The sequence below is a fragment of the Montipora capricornis genome, chromosome 8, assembly GCF_036669925.1.
Source record: "Montipora capricornis isolate CH-2021 chromosome 8, ASM3666992v2, whole genome shotgun sequence".
NCBI classification, from domain to species: Eukaryota; Metazoa; Cnidaria; class Anthozoa; order Scleractinia; family Acroporidae; genus Montipora; species Montipora capricornis.
Window position 1 is genome coordinate 37,644,483 of NC_090890.1, and position 10,000 is coordinate 37,654,482.

A 10,000-nucleotide genomic window follows, 5' to 3' on the forward strand; every position below is an offset into this window, starting at 1 on the left:
GTGTCATTTTCATTAAATACTTTTCAAAAAATTGTTAATCATTATCTTTGAATAAGCTGCAATGTGGTGGAGTGACGAGAACACTGGCCTTTCAACCAATAATTTCATTTCTCACACTTGTCATTCTACATAATAGGGCTCAACATTTTAAAAAATTTCAGTCGAAATTTTTGCAACAAGATCCAAAATAAATGTAGTCGCAACTTTCACAAATTTTAGTTGCAGTGTGTATAATGAAATGTAATCAGGGGTAATCGCACTGTATTGTGTTGCAAGAGGTTTAACAAAACAAAACAAAACATGAGCCTGCAGTAGGCATTGAAAGAAACTGCTGACAATGGCAGGTGTTTGAGGGAATGGTGTTGTGCATAGAACGTCCATTGCAGATAAATAATGCTTCAGTTTTGCCCCATATCTTGAGATTGAAAAAATTCATGACGAGAAATTTTTCTTTGTTGAAGTTTGAGTAGGGTATTGGGATCAGCCATGGTCCTTGCATTTTGGGCACTAATGGGGCACTTGTTATCATTATCATTATTATTATCATTATCATTAACAGTAACACCGTCAGAGTCAGTATCAGTATCAGTGTCATTGTCAGTGTATGTGTCAGTATCAGTATCATTGTCAGTGTCCTTGTCAGTATTACTGTCAGTGTCAGTGTCAGTATTACTGTCAGTGTCATTGTCAGTATTGGAGGTGCGGTGGCCTCATGGTTAGTGCGCTCGACTCCGGATCGAGTGGTCCGGGTTCGGGTCCTCGCCGGGGACATTGTGTTGTGTTCTTGGGCAAGACACTTTACTATCACGGTGCCTCTCTCCACCCAGGTGTATAAATGGGTACCGGCGAATTTAATGCCGGGGGTAACCCTGCGATGGACTGGCATCCCATCCAGGGGGGAGTAGAAATACTCCTAGTCGCTTCATGCTACAGAAACCGGAGATAAGCGCCGGCCTGATGGGCCTTCTAGGCTCGTAAGCAGACTTTACCTTACCTTTACCATTTTCAGTATTACTGTCAGTGTCAGTGTGACAGTGTCAGTATCAGTATCATTGTCATTGTCAGTATTAGTGTCAGTGTCATTGTCAGTATTACTGTCAGTGTCAGTGTCGGTATTACTGTCAGTGTCATTGTCAGTATTACTGTCAGTGTCAGTATCAGTGTCATTGTCAAATACCGTTGTTGTCAGTGACATATTGCCAGTGTCAGGGTGTGTGTCAGTGTCAGAGTCATAATTATGTCATTGCCATTGTCATTGTTATTATCATTAAACTAGTTTACTGGTGGAGTGTTAAAAAAAGGAAAAGATATAGTGTAACAATAAATACTAATTGTAACAGTGATAATTTATTATTGTATGACTCAATGACTATAATCTGGAGATTCTAGTTGTTTTGCACAATCGCTGTCTCTCTTTTTATCATCTGAACAGATCTTAGGTGACTTCAAGAAATGGGGAGCCAGTGGCGTACTTTTGGAGTATGAGGATATGTTTCCCTATAAAGAAAAATTTGAAGTTTTACAAGCTCAAAAGCCTTATAGGTAAATCTTCTGTATATCCAGTTTCAATTGGTGTCCCTACACTCTTAACCCTTTCACTCCTGTGAGGTTCCCCATTAGACAGAGTAAAATCTACTGGTGTGAGACAGAGTAAAATCTATAAGTGTCACTCTTGGGAGTGAAAGGGTTAATGGGGACATAGTTTTTGAGTGAATCTAGCTATTGTTAACCCTTTCACTCCTGTGGCGTTCCCCATTGATGAGTAAAATCTTCTGGCGTGAGACAGTAAAATCTATAAGTGTCACTCTTGGGAGTGAAAGAGTTAAATTAAAGCTCTTTTAGGAAAGAGGATAGGATAAGGGAGTGCATGATGGTCATCTCTTTCGTGCACGATTCCATATCAAGAGCAACTTTCTAGAAGAACGGTGACATAATGGTTTACGAGACTGCCAATCCTGATGGGCATGGGTCTCAAGGCTAGTGGTTCTTTCACCATGTTGTTTCGTTAGACAACAAACTTTGTCCTACCTCATCTCTCTCCATCCAAGTACATGTATAATTATTATGGCTACTGGCAACATACAGTTGTACTCCTGGGTTAACCCTATGATTCACTTGCATCGCTTCCAGGGGCCTGGAGGAGCAATACTCTACTTCGCTTTATGGTACAAAATCTCGGATAGCCCTCAGCTGTACCTATTTAATGTTGACTTAAATTGAGCAAATAAAAGAGGATTTGTAGTGTCATACATGTAGCTTGGGCCATTGTGTGTATAAATCAGGTACTCAAGAAACAGCCATTGCAATTACATTAACAATGATATGGACCGAAATAAGTACCGGTTGCCCTTTGTTCTAATTTATATTAATTTATCCAAAAGCATATGTTAAATTCCTCAGTCTGTGGATTTCCTTGCATACTCTCCTTACCCCAAGGTTATTATGAGGTCAATTTACAGGGTTGTAATATATACAGTAAGATCATTTGGCTTTAGTAAATGAAGAAGATTTATTTGTATTTTTGTGGCTCATGTTAGAAGGTGAATAATAAACACTTTCAGAGGTGATTTCTTGAAAATGTGATTACTTGTCTAGTAATTTTAATCTCAAGAAGTATTCTTGAAACTACCTGATGTAAATATTATAGTACATGATTTAACCTTTCAGCCAAGGGGAAATCAAGCAGTTTCTAGAAGCTGCCAGTGAGGCCGAGTTGATGGTGATTCCACTTGTGCAGACATTTGGCCATCTCGAGGTAGGGTAATCAAGATTTTGTAATGCTTATTTCACTGTACTTGTTGTCTTAGTATGCTTTCCAGTTTAATGACAGAACTGACTGGCCAGACCAGGCATTTTGAAGGACTAATTCTACGGCACCCTTCAAATGAACACACTTCGAAGATAATATATACCTCTCCAGAAAAATGTGAGGGATTATCGTGCAAGTTTTCCTTCAAATTGTTGCACTTTCTTTGCAAACTGACGTGTCTGGCTGGCCATTTCTGTTTTTGATCCAATGTTAAAAGTATTTCATGACAACTGGAATGAAGGTAATACTCAGTGCCTAATTGACCACTCCCGTCACAAGCCTTTAGGTTCAATAAAATAAATCTTGGTCATTATTTTTTGCAAGACATTGAATGGGAACTAGTACATGTACCAGAACAAAAACATGTTGCGACCAATGGGAAGCTAGAACAACTTTAAAGTCACCAGTGGGGAGCTAGAACAACTTTTAAGTCAAAAGGTCAGGATGGAACAAGAACACAGGAATTTCAGACTGCATGGTCTGACACTCTACTGCACTGCCCTCTTTAATTCATGGTTCTTTTTTTCTTATTCACATTAGCTTCAACTCATTGAATGTGGATTGTTCAATTGACATGTACCTACAGAGCTACCTTAAACTATGTACTTAATTAACCATTTCCATCACAGGCCTTGGCTGGTGGCCCTGTGTTGAAATCTCAAATCATGGTTATGTAGCCCTACCCATGATAAATACTATCACAGCCCATAGGCTATTAAAAAGGACTTAACTAATGGTTAACACCAACCATGCTTAATGCAACCAACTCTCAGTGCCCTGACCTCAGTGTGACTGTTTCTTTTATTTTCTCATTTGTCAAGTTTGTCTTGAAACAAAAAGAGTTTTCACATCTTCGGGAAACAGAACACTTCACAAATTCATTATGTCCAAATAACAAAGGTGAGTTTGACAGTTTTGTATTTCAGGTGGGCCAGGAGACAGTCATTAGCTAATTTTATTACTAAAATAATAATTATAATTAAATGCCATAAAAGCTATGTTGTACATTGGTTCATTTACCAAGTTACAATAATAATTGAATGTGTCAATCACAACTATAAGTGCATACTAATTTAACCTGAGCATAAGGCCCATGAAAGAGCACCCACACAGTTATGTATAATGTTACAATAATTTCCTTTTCCACTTGAAGTTTTTTGACAAAATGGCGTACCGTAATTTCTGGTGCATAATTCCTCTTTATTTGCATGCTTTCAAAGAATTGACCCATTTATCACTGTGCCACTTGCTTCATTCTTTATTCTGTTCTGTTTCACCACAGGGAACCTGCACAATCTGTTTCCGTAACCGTTTGTAATTTTATAGTAAATGTATTGGATTCACCAGTTGCTTCTTCTGCACCAATATATCGATAAATATGTGCATGAACTAACACTAAACGTTGTATTACCTTACCTGTGGTGTACTGTCGTTCTTTTGCCTCAGCGTGGTATTTTGAGCGATTTTGAAGATTTCGAGTTCGCTGTTTAGTGTGCCTCTCAATAGAAGGACAAGGGTGGAAGCTAATTTTTTGAACGGCTCCAGCGCCATGCGTTTTTTCTCCTGAAAATTGTATCAATGTCACTTCGCTTTCAAGCTTAGCACGAGAATGGCCAAAAGATTCATGCTTCTTCTTGTACTTCTTGATGCCTTTCTACTAAGACATTTTTTTCCTTTTAAAGCCAGTCCCCTCTTGCAGGTGATTGAGATTCTCAGCCTCTTCCTTTTTGCACAGCTGTTTGAAGTGACATCCTTTGCTGATAATGCTTTCCTTTGCTGTGGCACAGGTTTATCTGAATCAGTATTGTGAGGAAGCTCTATTACGAGCCTAGAGAGGCCCATCAGGCCGGCGCTTATCTCTGGTTTTGGTACTCGGCTCATGAAACGACTATGAGTATTTCTACTCCCCTCTGGATGGGATACTAGTCAAATCGCAGGGTTACCCTCAGCATTAAATTCGCCGGTACCCATTTATACACCTGGGTGGAGAGAGGCAGCGTGAGAGTAAAGTGTCTTACCCAAGAACACAACACAATGTCCCCCGCCAGGACCCGAACACGCGCCACTCGATCCGGAGTCGAGCGCACTAACCATGAGGCCACTGTGCCTCCCACTAGTATTGTGAGGAGAGCTAGTGGTAATTACTAGATTGAATTAGTAAATGTGTGACTATGACTATTTTCTGCATATTTCCTTTGCAATTCGATTTTACCTCCACATTTTCTCCACATTACTTTGTACAGAGTCTGTGCCCATGGTTCTTGAACTCATTGACCAGGTTTTAGAGCTGCATCCTGATGCAAAATGGTTCCACATTGGAGGAGATGAGGTATAGAGAAGAGTTGTAGCCATTCATATCTGATACATGTATAAGCACTTAACATACCAATAAAAACACACACACAAAAAAGGATCACTCCAATACATAGACCTTTGCTCGAGCCTAATGTCTTGTTTGGGTGGAACTCAAATCTCAAAGGAAATGGGATTTTCTTACAGTACCTCTCTGCAAAGGAAATCATGTCTAAGTGGTCAGAAAGGTCCTTAACAGGGGCCAGTGAGTAATTGTCAATCTTTTCACACAGAAAACATATGCCGCCTTTTATGAACCACCATCATAGGATCTTTTAAGTGGCAGCATGTTCCTTCCACCATGTCAATAGACTGCGACCAGTCTCTCTTTTGCTGAAGCTGTAGGTCGCAAATACCGCGGGCATTGGTTAGAGGGCCAACACCCGCCATATTTGCGACCCGCAGTTTCATTCATTTCGAAAGTTCTCATTTGTTTCAGCAAATTTTAGAGCAAAGGAAAGAGTGCTTGCAGTCCACCAAGTGTCAACAGCTCCTAAGAAACACCAAATAAGATATTTGATCAGGCTTTGACTTAACAAAATGAAATGCTTGTATTTTTGAGAGAACCATAAAGTGGTCATTGAAAAATGCACATGCACTGGTGAAAGTTACAGTTTTTGCCACAAGCTGTTCTTATTTGATTCTGTCATTCACTTCACTTTCCTAGTTGGTGTGAATGTTTGACCTGTATGGCACCATGACCTGGCCCCAGTTGATCCAAGGGTGGGTAGCACTATCCACTGGATAAATCACTATTCACTGGACAACTCAATTGGTTTTGCAAGTGTTTATCCGTTGGTGAGAACAATGTTGTTGCAATCGATGTTGAATTGACCGTGACCCTGCACAATCTTTTGTTTTCGCTTCGCACGGGTTCGCAAATAAGTTGCGCATAATTTAATCGAAGGATTTGATTCGTTATCTTCTCGGAAAAAGGTGTGTTTTGTGCAGGGTCCAGGCCAAAAATACGGACAAAAACATAAAACAAAAGAACTTGTCCAGTTTCATAAACATCTCCGTGCATTAACTATGCTTGCAGATGTTAGTGGTATAGGTTGTTCCCACAAAAAAAAAAAAAAAAAAAAACTTTGTCCTAGGATTGCATCTGGTTTTCTAGTGCGAACAAAGCTCTTTGACCCCATTCAGCACTCGGTTAATCGGCTCATTAAATATTTGTTTCATTTTCAAGGTGTGGAATCTTAAGACTTGTCCAGTCTGTATGAAGGATACTCGCAATAAATCTGAGCTGTTTGTGCATCACATGACGCCAATTTTGAAGCATTTGAGAAATAAAGATGTGACGCCGATCATGTGGGATGATATGATGAGGAAGTGGCCAGTCGAGTATTTGAAAGGTATAAACACACATAAAATAAAATAGCACTGATCAGGGGCGCTTTCCTTTTGTACGGAAAATCCGATTAATCCGATGGTGAATCAAATGGAACAGACTTTTCCACTGGAAATATTTCGGGCTTGTATCCACTGAGATCCGGTAGGGTTTGAAATAAACTATATGCCCTATTTCTTCTTTTAGAATTACCAAGCGATTCACAAAAAAGACGGCATGTCGTCTATTCGGTAACATTCTAAACGTATAAAAAACTGGGTAGTCTCGATTCTTCCATGAGCTAGAGAATTCAGACTGACGACCAACGTCTAACGACACAAGCGAAATTTTATAAACCCTTCAGCAGAAAGAGGTACCTACAGTATTGCATTTATTCAAAGGTAATCATTTTAAAATTGTTGATTGCACTTAATACCATTATAAGCGTTTTTTGTTTTGTTTTGTTTTATTTGTTTTGTTTTACGAGACATCTGGTTTGTCTCTTCTACTGAGCAAACCTGCCCAGAGGGAAGGAGCACGAACAGGACTCGAGGTCCTATGCGAGGTGCTCCACCCTACCCTATCCAGACCAGAAAGACCAGACCACAACACCGGGAACTACATGCCCTACTCTTTGCGACAAGTGTGCGGGTTCTTTTACGTCCCACAGGATTATGAACATTGAAGGGTTGTGAGACGGGACCTCCGGCTTATCGTCCTTATCCGAGAAGACTAGAGAGTCTAACCATTTGCAGATGTAATTACAAAGGCAGCACTTTCTCCTCAGTTATTTAAAGACCCTGAGTGTTGGTCCGGCCGGAGTTGAACTCGCGACCTCCCGCGTGACAGCCCGGTGCTCAACCAACTGAGCCACCGGTGCGCAGTTACACAAAATATACCGGTCATTCAGTGATTTGAAAGCCTGGAGAGGTTGCCGAGCATTGAAGCACTTTGTTACCTTTCGGTACTTTGTTTCCAACTGTACATTGTTATCTTGCATTTTAGAACTTGGTGATCTTGTTGAACCCATGGTGTGGGCTTACACATCCGATCTCACAGGCTACTTTCCGCCAGGTATATTCATACAATTTCCATCATATGTTAATCTCCAACGGGATGTAAGGAAAACTAATTTAACGTCTCCCAGTTTGCTCAATAGGGAACTTAAGAACTGATTTTTTGGTCACAGGGGCCGCACTTTATTTTTCTTTGGATTTCAAAACTATGTTTACCAAACACTAACCGACCAAAGTTTTAAGTCTTGATTTCCAAAAAACAACTGTTTATTTTAACTGTAATTTCCCCATTTAATGGTTCGCCATTACTAACTTTAATTTCTTTAGAGAGCTGGACTTCAAAGGCTCACTAGTTTAAGAATGCAATGCGTGTTTACGCCGCAGAATTAATATGTAGCACGGGAGTTTTGGGCTTTCAGACTTTCAAACTTGGCGTTTTGCAGTTATATTAAGCTGCATTCACACGCTGAAATTTTAAGTTAGTGAGCCTTTGACGTCACTTTTCCCTAGATCCAACTCTCTGAGGTCCAATCGGTCAGGTTTGAACGTAAGTAATGACCGACCGTGAAATCCAAAACTTCCAATCAAAGTAAAAGGCCTTTTCATTCGTAAACAAAAGTATGGAATTTTCGAGTGTTTAAAATGGACTTATCACATACGGGGCAAAATTACTGAATGCTGATTGGCTGAGACGGAGGGTAATTTTCCTTAATCATGAGGGCACTTTTGCCAATCAAGAAGAAATGATTACTTGATCCTGAATGGTTAACAGTGGCTTATCCAGAGCAAGCGAAGTTGCAAGAGCATCTTCTTCCAGATTAAACCTACTGTTTTGTCCACATATAAAATACACTTTAAGCGCTATTTCTGTTGACAGCAACGATTATTGAATTGAACTGTAACCAAATAGGACCTTGTTGATTGTAATTTTTCGCGGCACTGAACGGGTTTCCTCCAATAATTTTGCCCTGTGTGTGATATACATGTAATCGCCATGTGCCCTCGTGCAATTAAGGATTAATTTCACTCGTATTTTCAAAGTTTTCCAAATTGCCCTCGTCGCTTCGCGACTCGGGTCCATGCGATGACATACACATACAATCTTTACCTTAAGTGGTATTTTTCTAATAATTTGTATTCTGGCGAAGACAAACACGATCTTTTCATTTGTCGCGGCTTTAATTTCACCAGTTATCAGTCATGTGACCAGTATGTTGCAAATGGCGTTTTAGATGCACGCCCAATAGCCCACTTCCGAGTTGCTGTTTACCTCGGTTTCAAAGCGAGTCCTGGTGCACAACCATTCAAATGGAAATGAGTGGTGTATTTTCATGAAAATGAAACTCATTATCATCAGAATGGTGTAGCACCAAGGCTCGTTTTGAACCAGGGGCAAACAGCTACCCGACTCAGTGACGTTTATTGAAATCCGCGTGCGTCTAATTAGGGACATTTCTGGACGCATGAAAAAATCCAAGTGCTCCTTTAGGCCTGGGTTTCACTAGCGACGCAAGCATAAGCATGAGTTACACACGCAAGCGCATTTACTTGTTGTTAATTAGTGCCTATTGTTCCAACAAAAGGCTCTAATGAACAAGTTACTGAGTTTGCATATGCCTCTTGTGTTTATGCTTGCTTCGCTAGTGAAAACCAGGCGTTGCAGAAGTCGAACCTTCGACCATCCGGCAGGAAGGTGATTAGAGTGATTTTGAAAAATAAGTTGAATCTCTGTCGCACATATTAACGAATCTTTTTCAAGCGGAAGCAAAATTCGCCGAATTGCTTTGCATGCTTATTGCTCTAAATAAATGGCAACTACAAAAAAGGAACACGCAGCTTTTTAAATTGTATTTTCACGTTACAGGTATGTGGCAGAGATACGGCGAAGCATTCAACAATATTTGGGCAGCGAGTGCGTTCAAAGGTAAATATAAGGACTTCTAGTTTCATTTTGCGATCAACATTTGTTGCTTACTCAGCTTACTTACGGAGATTAAGTTCTTGAACTGTCAACCGGTTAGGTCAGTTGTTATAGAATGGGATGCGGACTTCCGTGCGGGAGGCCGCGCAGTCGAACCCCGGTCGGAGCAACACTAGGGTCTTCGCAGCCGCTCGGGCCGGAGTCACGCAACGAGCGTTGCGTGACTCCGGCCCGAGCGGCAGCGAAGGAGACTATAATGACATCTGCAAATGGTTCTACTTTCAAGTCTTCTCGGTCGAGGAATGTAGACCATTTCGCCTGTGCGCACTAAAACTGGAACGTTTTCAAAACGGTGTATTCTCGAAAGTCTCCGTTTTGGTTGACGTTTACGAACGTTGCAGTGTTAATGGTAGGCGAAAACGCTTCAAGTAGTAATCGTTTTAAAACGTAAACTCATTAAGGGGAATGAAGCCTCAATAAATCCTGTATTTGTTAATTTGTTAATGTTTTGGCTGTGCGCATTCTTCGTTTTGATTCGCGTGATCAACTGCGACGTCTTTTTCGACGAAACG

General features: G+C 40.5%; 1 protein-coding gene across 1 annotated transcript in view; it reads left to right on the plus strand.

The window, feature by feature from the left end:
* The window catches only part of LOC138014446 (hexosaminidase D-like), a 26,223-nt gene that overhangs the window by 1,908 nt on the left and 14,315 nt on the right, over positions 1 to 10,000 (plus strand). Inside the window, exons 4-10 of the mRNA XM_068861519.1 lie at positions 1,433 to 1,542; positions 2,668 to 2,755; positions 3,631 to 3,709; positions 5,053 to 5,138; positions 6,351 to 6,516; positions 7,497 to 7,565; positions 9,372 to 9,431. Of these exons, the coding sequence (XP_068717620.1) occupies positions 1,433 to 1,542; positions 2,668 to 2,755; positions 3,631 to 3,709; positions 5,053 to 5,138; positions 6,351 to 6,516; positions 7,497 to 7,565; positions 9,372 to 9,431 (658 nt within the window). The remainder of the gene's footprint in view (positions 1 to 1,432; positions 1,543 to 2,667; positions 2,756 to 3,630; positions 3,710 to 5,052; positions 5,139 to 6,350; positions 6,517 to 7,496; positions 7,566 to 9,371; positions 9,432 to 10,000) is intronic.